Genomic DNA, 20,096 nt, shown 5'->3' on the forward strand with positions numbered 1-20,096 from the left:
GATATATCCACTAGGGGCAAATGCCAAGGATAAGAGGGCTGTCAGAAGAATGGCTGCTCAGTTCGTTATCTGCGGGGGAAAGCTGTACAAAAGGGGTCATCTGGGAATGCATAAGCTCTGCGTAGAAGCTGAAGAGTCAAAACGCCTGATGGAAGCCATCCATGGGGGGGAGTGCGGTGCACACATGAATGGAGTAATGCTGGCCAGAAAGATCCTCAGACAGGGCTACTACTGGTCAACCATGGAGGAGGATTGCATTGGTTTTGTTCGGCGATGCCACAAATGTCAAATTCATGCAAATCGCATGAACATCCCACCGTCAAAACTATACAACATGACTTCGCCGTGGCCTTTTTCAGTCTGGGGAATTGATGTGATCGGAGCTGTTACCCCGAAGGGGTCAAACGGGCATGAGTTTATCCTGGTAGCGATAGATTATTTTACAAAGTGGGTCGAGGCCCAATCATACGCAGTGTTGAAGGCGTCGCATGTCGCAAAGTTCATCAGGAACAACATCATCTGTCGCTACGGGGTGCCAAACGAAATAATTTCAGATAATGGTTCCCACTTCAAGAAAGAAGTGATAGACTTGTTGGAGAAATACAATGTGGCTTTCCATAAGTCCTCTACATACAGGCCGCAGACCAACGGAGCGGTTGAGGCCGCCAACAAGAATATCAAGCATATACTACAGAAGATGGTGGAAACCTATCGAGATTGGCCAGACAAGCTGCCATTTGCTCTGTGGGGCTACAGGACTTCAATCAGAACTTCTACTGGAGCAACTCCATATTCATTGGTCTATGGAATGGAGGCTGTTCTACCCATTGAGATTGAGGTCCCATCATTACGAGTATTGGCTGAATGCCAGATAGCCGAAGCAGATTGGCAGCAAAGCAGATTCGAAGAACTCATGCTCTTTGATGAAAGAAGACTGAAGGCACTGTACCACATCCAAGGCTATCAACGCAGAATCGCCCGGGCTTTCAACAAGAAAGTTAAGTCCAGGAATCTGAAAGAAGGAGATTTGGTGCTCAAAGACAACCGAGCTCCCATCCACGACCCAAGGGGCAAGTTCAAACCCAATTGGACTGGTCCTTATATCATCAAAGCTATCTGGTCAGGTGGGGCTGTGGTTCTGATGGATCTAGATGGCTTGGAGTTCTCACAACCGATCAATATGGAAAAGTTGAAGAAATACTATCCTTGAGAGGCTCGCTAGGCCGAAAACCCGCAAAGGGCGACCTAGGCAAAATTCAGAGCACAAAAAAAAATTAGAAAATATAAAAACTGAGCTCGCAAGGTTGAAAACCCGCAAAGGGCGGCCTTGGCAAAATTTAGAGCGCAAAAGGAGAGTGAAAATACTCGAGTGAACCCAAGCCTGAACTACGTAAGACTTGATTCCCATCTTTGGGATACGTAGGCAGCTTCGTCTTGAAGTTCAGTCATAAACTTTTCCCCGATCAACTTTGTCCAATTCGATCATCTCAGTCATCTTTATCTATCAGCGTTTACCGTGATCTCCGGTACAGTGCTGTTCAAACTAGGGGCAACTTTCCGTTGCCGCGACGGTGCAGAGTTACTCAGACAAGGGGCAACTTTCCGTTGCTTTGGAGTGCCGCATTGTTCTTCAGACTAGGGGCAACTTTCCAGTTGCAAGGATCTGGGGTTGTGTATCTCAGTGACAGATTTTCGGCATGTCCAGTTCTGATCCACATCGAAAATGGTTTTGAAAAGTTTTAATAAAAGTTGACTTTGTTCAAATCAATCTTTTTATGACTTAGACCATTTTTGGACCAAAAGTGGAAAATTTTCAGTACCATAACTTTCAATTTCATTGATTTCAAAATAGAGTTCTCCTGCTCTTGCATTACAATCGAGGTTGCTTTTTAGTACAATCATAAAGAAAACTTGAAAATACTAATAAGCAATAAATTTGGGGCATAGTTGAATCAAGTATCTCTGTGTCCCACTCCAGAGTTGGACGGGATATCTGATGCCAAGCTGGGCCCAACTTGTACCTCCTTTTTTGAGCCAATCCACATATTCATCTAACAAAGTGCAACTGAAGGTTGAAACAGGGGCCAGAAACTCTCTAGTCCTCCATGCCGTGGCATGTCTCTGGCCGGCCAGCTCCCATGGATGACTGGCAATGTTGCAGTGTGTCCCCTCGGCCTTGTCTTGCTCTTCGAAGGAGAACTCCAAGCATTACCATACAACAGGAGAGCCGAAGGCCTTCATTTCAGACGCGTTCCGATGCCCAGATCGTCAGAAGTACACCTTTTGTTTTTGAGCTTTTTGCTTATCGAGTTGTTGTACTTTGTTTATCAGTTGTTTGTCGAGCGGACGTGTTTTGTGTTTTGAGTCCTTGCTCTCTGTTTAAGCAAATTTTGTTAAAGTCTTGTTTGTTTGCATTGTTGCTTTTTGCTTATCGAGTTGTAAACTTGCTAAAGATTCTGTTATATCTTAGTAAGTTGGGTTGTTTAGTTTGTTGCGTCGGTTCACTACCTGATTTGGTGATTACAATGCGCATTACCATTCAAATTCATTTCTTGTGCAAAACAAATTGATGCGATACGATACTAAAAGTTCAAAATACAAACACCTTTTCAAAAGCTATTTCATTTCATCATGCTTTACAACGAACAAAAGGTACAGGTTTTACAAAAACAAAACTGCCTAACAATGTGCAAAGTGCTACAAACTACTAGTAAAAAGAAAAATAAAGCATGGAAATAACAACATCAAAATCCTCGGGAACGGGAACGAGAAGCCCGCCTGGTCCTCTTTTGTGGAACAACCTCCACACCATCATCAGAGTCGGAGCTGTCGTCCTCAGGATCCTCCTCAGCCTCGCCTCTGTTCCCCGAGCCAAAACCGGAGCCTCCCTCCTCGACAGATGTCTCGAACTGACGGTCGGTAGCCTCCTCCTCCTCCTCCTCATCAGACTCCACCTCCACAACATGAGCCCTGCGTCTGCGGACAGGTCCCCCTCGAGCTCCTCGAAATGGCCTAGATGGCCCGGCTCCTCGGGAAGGCCGAGATGACCCCTCCCCCTGATAAGGCCCGGATGGCCCAGCTCCCTGATAAGGCCCAGATGGCCCAGCTCCCCAATGAGGCCCAGGTGGCCTGGTCTGTGGCTGACCGGACCATGAAGGCATCTGAAAACAAAGAGTTCAATTCAAATACATCAGTCCGAATATATACATCAGATGCAGATACAAGCAAAAGCTACGTAAAGTGGGTGCATGTAAATACAGTGTACAAGTGAGGTGTGTGTCAGATGTGCTCTACACAAGTAGTCTATCGATGCAGTAGAAATCAGCATGTCATCAGAAGTATGATAAATGCCAAAAACTGAAGGGTACCTGAATGCCCGCAACAGACAACTGTGCCTCCCTGCGTAGGACCATGCCCTCGAGTGTGGCCACCAGCTCAACCATCTCCTCCATGTACCCTCGCGATGGCTGCAAAAATGAGTTCATAATCATCAGTGAACAAATGAGTATTTAAACATCTGAAATGATGAATGACGAAAGTGGAGCGTACCGGCGGTGAGTCCGGATTAATGGCATATCGATCACTGGGCATCCGAGGCTCTAGTGGAACTGGAATCGGAGAGCTAGTCCCATACTGCCACGCCATCAACTCAGTAGGCATATCTGGCCATCCCAGATGAGGATGAATCGACGGGTTCGGAGGAAACGGTCTACTCCCACCTCTAGATGCGCCAGCCCTGCTAGAAGAAGGGATGTCTGTAGCCCGAGCCTGAGCCTGATCCGAGGATGACATACCGGCAGGTCTCATCATCGGAATACGAGCTTCTGTCAATGGAGGCATCAAATATATGTGACGATAGGTGGCGTAGTCCCCCTCCGCAACATATAACAAAGCATCGCTGCCTAGCATGGCGCCGACTACCTCTGAGTAAGAGAGCCCGTCAGCGGTCCGCATACTAGCCGGAGGTACCGCGGGAACATCCTGGGAAAGATACCCCCGTACCTGGCACAGAAAGCGCTCCCCCAGGAACCAGACTCTGCCGACTGGCCCTTCGAGCAGGACCCTATACCGGGAGATGCCTGATGCTCCGGTATACTGAAGTAAGAGATCATCACCCAGAGGTGCCCAAGGCTGCCAAGTAATCTGCGGATGATAAATGTATAAACCAATCAGAAAACGAGAATATACAGAGCAAATCAAAGATGAAAATGAAAAGAACTGAAAGTTCTGAAATACCTCTGAGTGTCGCACAGTGTCGAAGTACTGTCGCAGGCGAACCAGGGTCTCTCGAGGCCTCGCCCGGTGCGGGCCCTCAAAAATCAATGAATATGGGGTCACGGGAATCCCCACCACCTCCAGCACTGGGGCTAACGATGGGAAATATACATAAGCCCATAACTGAGAAGAGCAGTGCAGAATGTAAATACGAAATGCTGAGAGCAAAATGCAGACTGTAAAAGTACGATGTGTGTGCAATGTACAAGTAATGAAGAGCAGAAATGTAAATCGAGGGGACAGAAAGTACCTCCCAAGCTCTCCAGTAGCCGCCAAGCAAATCGCCCCGCCCGCGGGAGGTCGCGCTCATGTAAAAGTAGAGGGTAGCCAGGCCAGCGCCACCCCAATCATATCTACTGACCTGTGATAGGTCGACTAGAGCGCTCAACAGATATAGCCCAATGGTGTTCCCTCTGTCGGCGAACAGGGTAGTCCCGAAGAGGAACATCAGGAAGCCACGAGTATACTGCTCTGTCTCCTCAGGAGTCTCGGGCATCATCTCAGCCCGCCGAAAATGGGAGGAAAACCAAGTATAGCGGACTCTCCCAGAGACCCTGTCAACAGGTGGGCGAGCCCCCAACAAATACATCCAGGCGGCCTCCCACTCGCCCATATCCTCATCGTATGGGATGGCCCAACCTCCGACATCAAGGCCGGTCAATACAGCAAAATCAAAAGGGGTCATAGTCATGTCCCCGGTAGCAGAGAAATGAAAGGAATTAGTGGTGTCCCACCATCTCTCTACCAAAGCTGCCATCAAGGTCCTCCTGGCAGGACAGCGTGACAACCCGGCGCAGAAGGGCCCAAACCCTGCCAAGTCTACCAAACCCCTGACGCCCTCCGGGAGCTCAGCATACCAATCCCGTGCCATGGTAGAACCATACCCTCGCACACTGCGGGAACCACCCTGCATTCAGAATGAATATATGTGTCAATAATGAAATAAATGGGCTGTGTGCCAATAAGATGAAATGGGCTGTGTGCCGACGAAGTAAAATAAACTACATGCAAATTCTATCTACCTGGGCTGCGTGTTCAGAGAATTTGAATTTTGGGCTGCGTGTTCAACTTTCAGTTAATTTGTGGGCTGCGTGTTCACTATCTACCTGGGTTGCGTGTTCAGAGAATTTGAATTTTGGGCTGCGTGTTCAACTTTCAGTTAATTTGTGGGCTGCGTGTTCACTATCCACCTGGGCTGCGTGTTCAGAGAATTTGAATTTTGGGCTGCGTGTTCAACTTTCAGTTAATTTGTGGGCTGCGTGTTCACTATCTACCTGGGTTGCGTGTTCAGAGAATTTGAATTTTGGGCTGCGTGTTCAACTTTCAGTTAATTTGTGGGCTGCGTGTTCACTATCTACCTGGGTTGCGTGTTCAGAGAATTTGAATTTTGGGCTGCGTGTTCAACTTTCAGTTAATTTGTGGGCTGCATGTTCACTATCTACCTGGGCTGCGTGTTCAGAGAATTTGAATTTTGGGCTGCGTGTTCAACTTTCAGTTAATTTGTGGGCTGCGTGTTCACTATCTGCCTGGGCTGCGTGTTCAGAGAATTTGAATTTTGGGCTGCGTGTTCAACTTTCAGTTAATTTGTGGGCTGCGTGTTCACTATCTACCTGGGCTGCGTGTTCAGAGAATTTGAATTTTGGGCTGCGTGTTCAATTTTCAGTTAATTTGTGGGCTGCGTGTTCACTATCTACCTGGGCTGCGTGTTCAGAGAATTTGAATTTTGGGCTGCGTGTTCAATTTTCAGTTTATTTGTGGGCTGCGTGTTCACTATCCACCTGGGCTGCGTGTTCAGAGAATTTGAATTTTGGGCTGCGTGTTCAATTTTCGGTTTATTTGTGGGCTGCGTGTTCACTATCTACCTGGGCTGCGTGTTCAGAGAATTTGAATTTTGGGCTGCGTGTTCAACTTTCAGTTAATTGTGGGCTGCGTGTTCACTATCTACCTGGGCTGCGTGTTCAGAGAATTTGAATTTTGGGCTGCGTGTTCAACTTTCAGTTAATTGTGGGCTGCGTGTTCACTATCTATCTGGGCTGCGTGTTCAGAAAATTTAAAGTGTGGGCTGTGTGTTCACTTTCGAATTCGGGCTGTGTGTTCGACAAATCAGTGTTTGAGCCGTGTGTTCTAATGTGGGCTGTGTGTTCGCAATTAATTAATGAGCCGAGTGTTCAGAAATTCAAGTGTTGAAACTACATGTTCGAAGATGTAAGGAAAGTACTATGTCACAAGCTAAATGTTTAAGCATGGCAAGGGTGCGAAATGTAAAAAAACAGAAGATGAGGTAAATACCTCTCGGGCCTCGTGAGAGAGATGCTGCTCCGGCTCTCTGAGAAGCAGATCCGCAGGTGCTCTCTCGTCGAAACTGGTAAAATGACGGAAAACGGCACGTGGAAGAACGTGTACTGGTGGACGATACCTCCCGGGAATAAAAGGGCGAGTCCTCGGAGGTAGGGTCATGGGATCGAAGTCATCACCGGCACCTGAAAAGCCTCCACCGTGGGGAGAATTGCCCGCCATGTTCAAGAATCTGCAAAAGGGAAGCAAAAATGAGCAAAATGCGCAAAAATTGGAAAAGTCAACAAAAGTCAACTCTCGAAAAATAAAAAGTCAACAAAAGTCAACTCCCGAGAAAATATTCTAAATATTAAGATGAACTTACCTCAAGTGTTGAAAATGCAAAAAGAAGCTCCGAAGCCGGAATTTAATCGCTCCAAAGTGTTTAAAACTAAGTGTTTTTACGAAAACAATTTGCGCGAGGCGTTGGAAAACGCGCGTAAAACTCAAAACTGGAGAGAAAAGCGTTGAAAGAGGCAAGGAATGAAATGGGGTTCGGCTGCTATTTATAGGCTTCAAGCCTTGGATGAAATGCATGCAAAAAGGAGGCAAAAAGACGAAAATGCCCCTGGGAAAAGGGCACGGCCGGCCGGCCTCTAAAAATAGCTGGCCAGCCATCTGCTTTTTGCAGAAATGGCCGGCCAGCCATTAGCTTTTTTAGAAAGCGGTTGGACACCCCCCCTTGGGAAGATAAACGGCCGGCCATGCTCCCCACATACTCACCTAGCTCTCTGCAAATTTTGAGGAAGATCGGAGTTCCCGGGACCTGAAAAAGTTCAAGAAACGTACACTTCCGGCCGCAAAATTGCTCCGTCCGGACTTCGGTTTCAAGTTCTGATGTGTGTCTCATCATCATCCATCGAAATCAACGTGTATCCTTTTTTGAATGGGTTATAACCTTTCAGAGAAGTGGATCAGAGGTCGTGATCAAGTTACTTTCGCCGAAACACGCGTTTCCGTACTCGTTGTTTCATGACAAATGAACACCCTGTTTCATGCTCGTTTTGTACTATCTTGCATCCTCATAGACATACTCGCATTGTCATGTACATTTCTCGATATTTGTATACCTCTGTGTTTGAGCATGCGTCGTCACACATATCTCATTCTTGCATTACGATGCATCCACTCACCAACCCTGCGTGTGTCAAACTTTCGAAATCACATTGAATATATGTTGTTAGCATATTGTGCTTGTTGCAATTTCTCTCTCTTGCAGGCACGATATTGTATGTACGGTTCAATTGAGGCTGGTGCGACCAGACGAATCGCGCAGGTATTGTATCTTCTCCGTGTGAGACATGGCGGGGATTGAATAATCCCCCGCGTTCTTAACTGCATGAAATGTAGTTGTCGCTTTGCATTCTTGCTTAAAATTGTTGCATCTATTTGCGAATACTTGCCTCATTACAGCTAGCTGCATTTGCACGATCATCGGGCTACCTTCGGCTTCTTGCATATCATTTGCATTTTGCCCCCTGCCTGCGGGCATGCCTGCGGGCACATCTTTTTCTATCTTGTATGTTTGTCTGAGTCTTCGGCCTTGTCAAAAATGGGTCGTCTCTAGGCTTTGACATTCACTCCCGTCACTTGTGACTTCCGAGTTCTGTCAAAGAGAGGCAACTGTAGACACCCCATTTTTGACCGACCTTAAGACTCAGACGTCACCGATTAAGCGCTTGGTGATGTTGCATAATGTGCTTGTTCAGAAGTTTCAGAGTCGCGGCTGTGAGCCCTGCCTCCGGACTTCCAAACCCTTTTCTGTGCCTTGTCTCGGTTTGCGAGCCAGACTCGATTTTCTCCGTTTCTTTTCCTGAGGGGAGGGAGAGGTCCCGTAGACCATCTCTCAATGTCCGTAGGCTACATTTGGTGGCCGTAGGCCATTTTGCCCATTTCGGAGTCCGGTTCCCGGTTTTCGGAGCCGTCAGGCCGTGTGCCTCGGTTCGGGACCACCTAACCATCTCCGTTTGCTCTGATTTTTTGGCATACATCCTATTTCATCCATTTTGAGGGACACTGAGGGCTGAGAAACCCACTTCGAGGTCAAATACAATTTTCGGTGCTTAACAGCCCATTTCCGGGACCTCGAAATGCGTGTTTTGGCCCCGGAACATTCGTTTTGCAATGGTTTTCGTTCATTTTTGGCAGGTACCTCTGTTTTATCACAGGGAAGGTCACTGAAGGGTGGGAGGCCAGCAATTGTTGCAGCAACCAGTTATCTCTCCTCCAGAGCCTCCCGGCGCCCATTTTTCCAACTTCTGGGCTAATGTTGAATACCTTAGAGCCAGCGTTGCCAACTTTCAACCACATATCTGTGATCTACACATCTGAGAGGCCCCTAAAAGTTCATGGCCGGCCATTAAGGTCACCTGACCCTTTTGACCCCTTTCTTCCGGGCTAATGTTGAACCCCTTGGACCCTTTTTCTCGAACTTTGAACCACATATCTGTGATCTACACATCTGAGAGGCCCCTAAAAGTTCATGGCCGGCCATTAAGGTCACTTGACCCTTTTGAACCCCTCTTTCCGAGCCACTGTTGAACCCCTTGGGCCCACTTTCTTGGAATTTCAATTACATGGTTGTGTTGTACACACATAGGCCTACCTCCCCAATACCTGGCCGGCCAGAAAAGATGGTTGACCCTTTTGACCCCTAGCCGGCCGGCTAGGGGGTGTGGCCGGCCGGCCACCTCCGGCCAAAGTGAGCGGCCGGCCGTGCTCTCCTCACTGTGCCCCTTCCAGCTGTGAGGCAATATCCCCCAGATATTTTCTGTATCCGGGGGATATTTTGGGAGAGAGTTTTCCTCTCCATTTGACCCCCCTTTTACACCCCCTTTCTTGACCTTATAACCAGCTGAGGACCTTCTTCTAGGGGGTTAGAAAATTTGATCTTAAGAACTCCATAGCCAACTCCATCTTCATCTTCTTCAATTCTTCAAAAACCCTAAGTCCATTAACCTCCATTCCTTCTATACCACCAAACTCTACCACCACTATCTCATTTCCAGCAGCTAGGAAGGGTTCTTGAAGGCCAAAGGAGCAGCAAATCCATCCAAGAAGCAACCAAAGTCTAGATCTTCAAGGGTAAGTTCCACTTTGATCCTTTTGACCCTTTCCTTTGATCTATTTCTAAGCCTCATTTATTTTTGGTTTCAAGCTTCGGTCCTAACTGAAAAGGACCATATTTTGAGCTCATCATCACTTCTCATTAAGGGCTCAACCTTGTTTGAGCTCTCCATAATATACTTGCTTCATTGACCATGTTGTATGTCATGATTTTGTATGCCTTTTTTGACCTATGAGAAATTTATTTTCGAGCATGGTGTAAACTGATATGAGGCATATTTTGAGCCCCTCTTCAACATTGGAGAAGGGCTCAACATTGTTTGGTGTTTCCATATGTCACTTGTAGTTATATCCCCTATTTAGCCCCATTTTTGCATAAATTAATAGCTCTCTTTGCTTCTGTTTTTGGACCTTGGTCCGAACTGAAAGAGGTCTTATTTTGGCCTATACTTCATGTTTCATTCACACTTTTTTTCTGTTTGGTGATTATTTTATACACTTCATGTTTTAGCACCTTTTGAGCCTTATTTTGCATCATATTTTTAGCATGTTTGTATACTGATTTTGAGGCTGCCATATACTGTAAATGTTCATATTTTTGGTCCATCTTCAGTGTTGTAGAAGGAAATTTTTCAGTTTGAGTTTTGCTTATACCACTTGCTTCTTTACCCCTCTTTTGGCCCCCATTCTTGCATGCTATGCTTCCCTTACCTATGCTTGCTGTTTGGCCATGTTCATAACTGCGAAAGTGCATCTTTTGGGACTGTCTAGCTTCTGTCTTTGCATTGCATGTCCATGTTGTGCATATTTAGTATGGCTATAGGCCATTTCGGATGCCTAATGTTGCATTTCGGGTCATTTCCTTACATTTCATGTCATTTCACTTCATTTCGGGACTGTTTTCCCCCATATTTTGTTGCTGAAATTCCATTAGCATGCTTACATATCATTTTCCATGTCATTCGCATCGCTTTTGCATTGCCTCGGTTTGCGTGCCCGCGTGCACGCATTTCGAGGCACTTCATTTTCTGCCATCGGCATCCGATGTGAGTGTGGCTGAGGCTCACTCATGTTGGTGTAAGCCCATTTGTCATTTCCATGTCATTTTATCATTGCCTCAGTTTGCGTGCCCGCGTGCACGCATTTCGAGGCACTTCATTTTCTGCCATCGGCATCTTATGTGAGTGCGGCTGAGGCTCTCTCATGTTAGTATAAGTCCATACTTCATTTTCCATGTCATTTGCATTGCGTATGCATTGCCTCGGTTTGCGTGCCCGTGTGCACGCATTTCGAGGCACTTCATTTTCTGCCATCGGCATCTTATGTGAGTGCGGCTGAGGCTCTCTCATGATAGTATAAGTCCATACTTCATTTTCCATGTCATTTGCATTGCGTATGCATTGCCTCGGTTTGCGTGCCCGTGTGCACGCATTTCGAGGCACTTCATTTTCTGCCATCGGCATCTTATGTGAGTGCGGCTGAGGCTCTCTCATGTTAGTATAAGTCCATACTTCATTTTCCATGTCATTTGCATTGCGTATGCATTGCCTCGGTTTGCGTGCCCGTGTGCACGCATTTCGAGGCACTTCATTTTCACCCGTCGGCATCCTATGTGAGTGTGGCTGAGGCTCACTCGTGTTGGTTTAAGCCCATTTGTCATTTCCATGTCATTTCATCATATTTTACCATTGCCTCGGTTTGCGTGCCCGTGTGCACGCATTTCGAGGCACCTCATTTTCATAGCATTTACCATTGCCTCGGTTTGCGTGCCCGTGTGCACGCATTTCGAGGCACCTCATTTTCATAGCATTTACCATTGCCTTGGTTTGCGTGCCCGTGTGCACGCACTTCGAGGCATCTCATTTTCATTGCATTTACCATTGCCTCGGTTTGCGTGCCCGTGTGCACGCATTCCGAGGCACCTCATTTTCATAGCATTTACCATTGCCTTGGTTTGCGTGCCCGTGTGCACGCACTTCGAGGCATCTCATTTTCATTGCATTTACCATTGCCTCGGTTTGCGTGCCCGTGTGCACGTACTTCGAGGCATCTCGTACTTCATAGCACATATCATTGCCTCGATTTGCGTGCCCGCGTGCACGTACTTCGAGACACATATCATTGCCTCGGTTTGCGTGCCCGCGTGCACGTACTTCGAGACACATATCATCGTCTCGGTTTGCGTGCCCGTGTGCACGTATTTTGAGGCACCGCATTTTCATAGCATTCTGTATTTTCTCGGTTTGCGTGCCTGCGTGCACGCATTTCGAGGCATTTCATTCCATAGCATAATATATACTAGGTTGTATCTTAATTGCATTTCATGCATATCATGCATATCGCATCGTATCCGGGATAGGAGTTAGCCCGGGCACGGGAAACGAGGTACATTTCGTACTCCGAGTGACGGAATGTGTCTCAATTCCCCAGTCACCGACACTCCGGATTATTCATGATGGAGTTAGGTTTTAGCTGTAGTTTCATGTGCATTCATCCTATATTGAGTTGTGCATTTCGACTCCTCGGCCATCATGCCTCGGTATGCGTGATTGGTGGCACGAGGATCGAGACATGCATACATTTGTGCAAATACATTGCTATGCCCCTTTCCTGCTCTCTGTTGCAGCAAAATGAAGAATCAGCAACCTTTGGGGGCTTGGCACGAATTTCAAGAAGAGGTGTAAACAGAGGCTAATTGGGGCATTCCGGTGGATTTCCGCGCAAGACAGTCCGGACATGCATCATCCATCAGAAGCAAGACAGCCCCTGGCTTGCACGCCAGTTTATTTGCTTTCTAGTTAATTCATTAATTAATTAGAATTCTGTAATATTTTGGACTGTAATATTCTTTTATTTTGGGGACTATAATATTGGGACTGTATATTTATTCGGACCCTCCGAGCAAGGGCGCAACTGTAATAAGTGTGCGTGTGTGTGTTGTATGTCTTCCAACCCCACGTCTTTCTTCCCTTTTATTTACCTGCTTATGATGGTTAGATTAGGGCATGTTTAAATTAGCATACAGTATGACAGCATGTTTTGTATTCATTCATCTGTATTGCATGCACCGGGCTCGGCGCATCATACTAACTGCATTGTACTTTCAATTTCAAAATTGAATACATGTTAGTTGTCGCATTTCATATATCATCTTAGAATAGCCGAGCCTACTATAGTTGCATTTTCGCATGTGTTGCATTAAGCATTTTTGTATACTTAGGATCATGCATGATTTCTAATGTAGTTTCTGTTTTTGGCTTGGAGTACTCGGTAAGCTTTATGCTTTAGCATCCTTGCATGCGTGTGAGTGTTGCCAAGAATAGGATGCTTACCATGAGGCTATGTGCTTATCTGATATAACTGCCTGAATGCCTGTGGGTGAAGGTTGGGTTATCTGAATTGGAATAAATCATCAAATGTTTCAAGCCTACCTGCGGATAGCAAACCATCTTTCAAAAACAAACATGAAATGTTTTGTTCCAATTCGGGCGATCCAGTCTATATTTATATGCTGTGAGTATCACATAGTAATCTAGGCTAATAACCGGAATAAGAATTCACAATGTTTTCAAAAATTGATATCATGATTAGTAGAGGCCGGTCTATGACCGGGCGAGCGGGGGTGCTCACGAAGTGACCTTCCCCAATCGTACCCGAGTTCCCGAGCCGAGGCAACTTTGGTAATGACGGACACGTGGCCTTTTGGCACCGAGTCAGGGTTTCCTAAATTTCCCAAATTAAAATATTTAGGTGGCGACTCTGTATCTGGCAAAGCAGTCCATGTTTGGCACTTCTTTCAAAAATCTGTTTTCTCAAAACGATTTGCCGGATTTGGACTCTTTGGTTCAGACTTAGAACCGTGACTGACGAAGAGTCGAGTCCGAGCTGTAGCGAGGTCCCCCGCGGGCTTGTTACAGTGCGAGCTACCATTTGGTCACTCAAGCCAACTATGCAGACTGTAAAAGTACTACGAGCTCACAATGTTAGCTCAAGCCACCACTTGGTCACTTGAGCGGTCTGCAGAATTTTTGGGTTTTCCAGAATAGAATTTCAACTCCAAAAATGCATTACAACATGTAGAAGCTTGCATGGTTGTTCCAAACTCATAAAAACACCTTGATAATTATAAAAACATTTAGATAACTCAAATACAAGATCATTCATAAATCATTTGCTCAAAACCTCATGAATTTACCAAAACTGAACTCAAACCTTTATACATGTGAGAATTAATTTCAAAACTCTTTTCATGGCTTTCCAAACATAAAAGTAAGCTTTCAAAACTTATGAAACAAAAATGCATGTGCAAAATAACTTCAAATTTCATCATGGATAATTGAATTCAAACTCAACATGGCAAAACTTAACACATTCATGCATGCATGTGAAGTCACAATATTTTCTTAACTTCTTTCAACAAAACTTATGCAGAAGTTCATATATAATCCATGAACACAACTCGAAAGCACATTATCTTCAAGAATTGAGGGTTAAATTCTTACCTAGATCCTTCAAACACACCAATTCTAGCACAATCTTGACCAATTCAAGCTAACCCTTCAACTTTCCTTCAATCTCTCTCTAGAGTTGTCCCTCAGATTTTTGCACTCAAAGTGATCAAGAATGAGCTCAACTGAGCTTAAGGCTCACTTATCTATGTCTAGGATTGTCACACCCCAAATCGGGTATGACCGGCCATGGCCCACAGGGCCTTAGCCCAAGGCACACGTAAGCCTAAACATGCATCGATAAACACATTGAATAACTATACAATAGTCTAGTAGTAAATAACCAAAACGCAATCCAGTGACATGCCACAATTATAAATGACAAAATCAACCGTAATCAAAACCATCCAAACTTATGGGGTATAAACAACCCACATATCAAAATAATCCTAAACGAACCTCAATAAAAATAAAAAGAAATATGCACAAACTGAACATGACAATCTAAAAAAAAATAAATGAATGTCCTAAAGGTCCATGCAATTGAGTCTCAGCTACGCCATGAGTCCACCCTAAGTCCTTCTAACACCTGGAAGTGATAAAAACTAAGTCAGCTGATAGCTCAGTGAGTAGCAACATGGATAGTAAATAAAGTTTTGAAAACATGGCTTAATTCCAAAATAAGATATATATCACAGAAACTAGATTGGCATATAGTTTGGTAAATACAATCTGTTTAAAAAAGAAGGTTCCACAGTTCAACACTTAAAACACTCATGTCTCGCAAGAACATGATAAATGACATTTTCCATTTAAAACAGATTATAACATGAACACCAATAATTTTCTGGGTACCAATAAAAACAAATAATATGCCACACAGTTCTCAAGGCTATAAGCCCCGTTGGATCCAATATCGAACTAAGAGTCATCCTCAGGGTGGCACCTGGGCCTTTTCTCAAAGACGATCCGATTGAAGGTCACCTAGCTTTTTTTTAAGGTCTTTTCCTTACAATCGTTGAGCACTAGAGTCATCACGGCCCAACCCGAATCTGTTCCTTAGTGGCCAGAGTCACCACACACAGTGGAATAATTTTCTTGGACTAAATACACATGGTCCCAATAATCAATATACATCAGTTTCGCAAAACATGGTAGTTCATCATTATAAACATGAGACCGAAACAAATAGTTTACAGTATGCCAAGTTCACACATGTTTCAGAAATAATTTGATTCAATTGATAATATAATAATTTATCAAAACAGTTTAGTCAAGAAATAACAATTTAATTTTCCAACAATTTAGGGTAGGGGAACATTTATAAAAATATGTAGCATGAAACTACTCACCTGAAAATGAAATAATATAATCCTCGAATAGAGTATAAAAGTCCAACGAGTGCCCTGAACCAAGTATAAAAACTACACGTCACTACTAATTTAAAAATACTAAAGAATAAGAACTAAGTAACCCCAAACTAAAGTGCACTAACACGGCTTAACCCAACTCACCGTTACTCTTAAATATTACCTAAATTCATATTCTTCAAAGTCTAAAATCACCCAAGACATGGGTTCCGATCGAAACTTAACTAAAAATAACTTTAAGATAAAACAGAGTTTTAAACAAGTTTTCCCAATCTATTCGCTAACTTTGAAAATTACAAAACCCACTCCACGCTATTCGAAAAATTCCAAAAACCTCCAGATATTAACAAATATATCCTAAGTTTCAAACCCAATTGGTTTCACTTGATTTGTTTATCAAAATAATTATCTACAATTTATTATATACAAACAGGTTATTTTCTGCAGCACTTTAAAGAAATTGACGGTTCTCTTAGTATACATGAGCAATCAATGCAAGGTCAAAAATGAAAGAAACTAGACTCATAACCGGTTCTAATGACGCTGATTTGATAATTTTTGGATTTATACCCAAAGAGAACAACACTCCCGAATTTACTGTTTAAAACCAGTTTTCTAGACAGATTTGAATGCATCAGTTTATATGGATTTTGACTCCAAAAAATTATGAAAAAAATTCAGATATGCAATTCAATATGTAATTAATCTACTGTAAAAATTTTAGATTAAAATTCATCCGTTTGATATGATTTTTTGATTTTTAAAATTTGTGATTCTGTGCAGAATTTTTGGACTAAGAATTACACCATTCTCTATACATAAAACACTATCCCAATCAGCCAAATATTTCATATCCATGCCCAACACATGTACCTACTTCACCGATTTTATCCATCAACTACACAGCAACTCACAAGAAGAAGAAAAAGGTAGTGAAGGAATAAAAATAATAAGGGATTTACCTTGCCAATGGCTACTACAAAACTCAACAATTTTCAACACTTTTCACCCAATGACCTAGACGTCTCTCTCCCTCTCTTTACCTCTGAAGGCTGCTCAGAAAGTTGGGGGAAAACAATATCATAAGAATTAGGGTTTGTGTTTATTTTATTTATACTAGTGATTGGGTACACCTAAAGCATGTGTAGGTCAAATAAATAGATAAATACAGAAAATATATGTACAAGTTATATGTAACTCAAATGGTAAGAGCCTTATTTATTAATTTTGTGGTCTAGAGTTCAAGTCACACCGTCTTCTCTATTTATAATAAACCTTGCCTCCAAATTAAAGACTTTCACCATAAATTTATTTTAGGTTTTAAAATTAATTAAAAGACCTTCGAAATATTTAATTTGCAATTTAGGATTCACCACCAAAATATTTGAGATTGTAATATTATTATTATTTAATTATTTACTTGATTTTTATATTTGGGTTCTCACATTTCCCCCCCTAAAAGAAAAGTTTCGTCCTCGAAACTAACCTGAGTAAATCATGAGAATAGATGTGGGTACTTCTCGTGCATCTCATCCTCGCATTCCCAAGTCGCCTCTTCAACTAATTGATTATGTCACTGTACCTTAACCAATTTAATGGCCTTCATATGCAACATTTTCTCTTTCGAATCCAAAATCTGAACAGGTATCTCCTCATACGAAAAATCCTCTCTAATCTGAAGCGGCTCATAATCTATCACATGCGACGGACCGTGCACATATTTCCTCAGCATAGACACGTGAAACACATTATGCACTCCTGCCAACCTAGGGGGCAGAGCAACATGGTACGCAACCTCACCAACCTTCTCCAATACCTCAAATGGACCAATGTATCTAGGATTCATCTTTCTTTTCTTTCTGAACCTGATGACTCCTTTCCATGGTGATACTTTCAAGAATACTATATCCCCCACATAAAACTCTAAGTCTCTCCTACGATGATCAGCATTACTTTTTTGTCTACTCTGAGCAGTCAATAATCTCTCCCTGATGGTGATAATTTTCTATGTAGCATCCTCCACCAAATCAGGTGCCAACATTTGCCTCTCACCAACCTCATACCAACACAAAGGAGACCTACACTTCCTCCCATACAAAGCCTCATAAGGAGCTACTCCCAGACTAGAATGATAACTATTATTATACGCAAACTCCATGAGCGGAAAATAATCATCCCAATTACCTCTCCACTCCAAAGCACAAGTCCTCAACATATCCTCAAGGGTTTGAATAGTCCTCTCCGATTGCCCATCTGTCTGAGGGTGATAAGTTGAACTAAAATTTAACCGAGTACCTATAGTTGACTGTAACGCACCCCAAAATTTAGACACAAAACGAGGGTCTCGATCTGACACTATTGATATAGGTGCACCATGCAATCTAACAATAGGTAAGGGTCGTAGTTTCCCCGCAGGTTTCTGATGTTCTACTTTAACCTATTGACACACCAAACACTGAGCCACAAATTCTGTAAAATCTCCCTTCATGTCATTCCACCAAAAATGTTCATGAAGATCCCGATACATCTTAGTGCTTCATGGATGAATGCTGTAACTAGAACTATGTGCCTCTTCCATAATCTCCGTCCTCAAATCACCACCAGCAGGAATACAAATTCGGTTACGGAATCTAAGCAACCCATTATCACTAACCACAAAGTCTACATGCTTACCCTCTGCCATCTCTCTTTTAATACGCTCACACTGGGGGTCAATCTCCTGAGCTAAATGAATCTATTCTCTCAAGGTCAGCTGAACTGTCAATTGACTAAAATAAGCCCTATTACTAGGCGTAACAACCTCAAGCCTCAAACGTCTCATGTCTTCCACCAAATAACTCTCAATAGACAAAGCAGCTACATCTCCAACTGCGACCTTCTTACTCAAGGCATCTGCAACCACATTTGCCTTCCCCGGATGATATAATATATTCACATCATAATCTTTTAGTAACTCAAGCCATCTTCTTTGCCTCAAATTTAGTTCCTTATGTGTGAAAATATACTTCAAACTCTTATGATTAGTGTAAATCTCACATGACTCTCCATACAAATAATGTCGCCAAATCTTAAGAGCGAAAATCACTGCTGCTAACTCCAAGTCGTACGTAGGATAGTTTCTCTCATGTATTTTCAACTGTCGTGACGCATAAGTAATCTCCTTCCTATGCTGCATGAACACATATCCTAAACCTTGCCGTGAAGCATCACTATAAATCACAAAACCATCCTCATCTGCTGGTAAGGCAAGGATTAGAGTTGATGTCAATCTCTATTTAAACTCTTGGAAGCTACGCTCACAATCATCATTCCACTCAAACTTGACCCCTTTCCTAGTGAGATTGGTAAGTGGCAAAGCAATACGGGAGAATCTTTCCACAAATTGTCTGTAATAACTAGCAAGCCCTAGAAAGCTACGTACCTCCGTTACCGAAGTAGGTCGTGGCCAATAACCAATTGCTGTCACCTTTGTGCTATCCACAGATACCCCATCTTTACTCACCACATGACCCAAAAAGGATACACTGCTCAACTAGAATTTACACATCCTAAATTTTGCACACAATCTCTTCTCCCTAAGGATCTGCAGTACTACCCTCAAATGCTGCTCATGCTCCTCCTTACTCGATTAAATTAGGATGTCATCAATAAACACTACCACAAATTTATTCAGTTGGGGTTTGAATACTCTGTTAATCAAATCCATGAATGCGACTGTTGCATTTGTGAGACCAAAAGGCATTGCCAAAAACTCATAATGCCCATAACGGGTTCTAAACGCAGTCTTAGGAACATCCTCATCCCTTACATTCAACGGGTGATAGCCTAACCTCAAGTCAATCTTAGAGAATACTTGAACTCCCTACAATTGGTCAAATAGGTCATCAATACGTGGCAAAGGATACATATTCTTCACTGTGACTTTGTTTGGTTCTCTATAATCAATACACAACCTCATAGACCCATCATTCTTCTTCACAAACAATACAGGTACTCCCCAAGGTGAAACACTAGACTTAATAAAACATTTGTCTAACAACTCCTATAACTGAGTTTGTAATTCCCTCAACTCCAATGGTGCCATTATATAGGGCGCTTTAGAGATAGGTGCTGTATTGGAGACCAAATCAATAGAAAATTCTACCTCACGATCTGGAGGAAGTCCAGGTAGATCCTCTAGAAAAAAAAAAAACATCAACACATTTACTCACTACAGGCAACTCTTCTAACCTCTGCTCTAGCTGTTCGGTACTCACAACACAAGCTAAATAACCATGACACCCTCTTCTCAACATTCGGTTAGCCTGAAGGGAATAAATAAAACTGATAGAAGACCCTTTCCTATCTCCTTGAAAGAAAAACTCATGTTGTCCTAGCATAGCAAAAACTACCCTCTTTCTAAAATAATCAATAGAGACATGGTGCCTCCTAATGGATTACACACGGTAATACAAACATCAAAGGCTCACAAAGAATTGACAATCCGTGTAAATATCTAGGTACCAACTCTTAACCTTCAAAATGAAATCAAGAAAGATTCAACATAAGTGTAAACAAAATTAACTCAACCATACACTACTAAGGACTATAGGGACTCGGACCT

At 43.3% G+C, this 20,096-nt stretch overlaps 2 protein-coding genes across 2 annotated transcripts; both read right to left on the bottom strand.

Moving 5' to 3' along the window:
- Positions 1-2,589: 2,589 nt before the first annotated feature.
- Positions 2,590-3,465, bottom strand: LOC145819694 (uncharacterized). The gene is made up of 2 exons (XM_082913600.1): positions 3,369-3,465; positions 2,590-3,161 (listed from the first exon to the last, which is right to left on the bottom strand). The coding sequence occupies exons 1-2, from the start codon at positions 3,450-3,452 to the stop codon at positions 2,745-2,747; spliced, it is 501 nt and encodes a 166-aa protein (XP_082769726.1). The 5' UTR covers positions 3,453-3,465; the 3' UTR covers positions 2,590-2,744.
- Positions 3,466-3,490: 25 nt separating this feature from the next.
- LOC145819120 (protein MAINTENANCE OF MERISTEMS-like) lies at positions 3,491-7,159 on the bottom strand. Its single transcript, XM_082913078.1, has 5 exons — positions 6,565-7,159; positions 4,526-5,182; positions 4,237-4,398; positions 3,550-4,143; positions 3,491-3,517 (listed from the first exon to the last, which is right to left on the bottom strand). Exons 1-5 carry the CDS (start codon positions 6,790-6,792, stop codon positions 3,491-3,493), a joined length of 1,668 nt encoding a protein of 555 aa, XP_082769204.1. The 5' UTR covers positions 6,793-7,159.
- Between the last annotated feature and the right edge of the window lie 12,937 nt (positions 7,160-20,096).

The sequence above is a fragment of the Camellia sinensis genome, chromosome 2 (assembly GCF_055761805.1).
Source record: "Camellia sinensis isolate YWXY chromosome 2, ASM5576180v1, whole genome shotgun sequence".
NCBI classification, from domain to species: domain Eukaryota; kingdom Viridiplantae; phylum Streptophyta; class Magnoliopsida; order Ericales; family Theaceae; genus Camellia; species Camellia sinensis.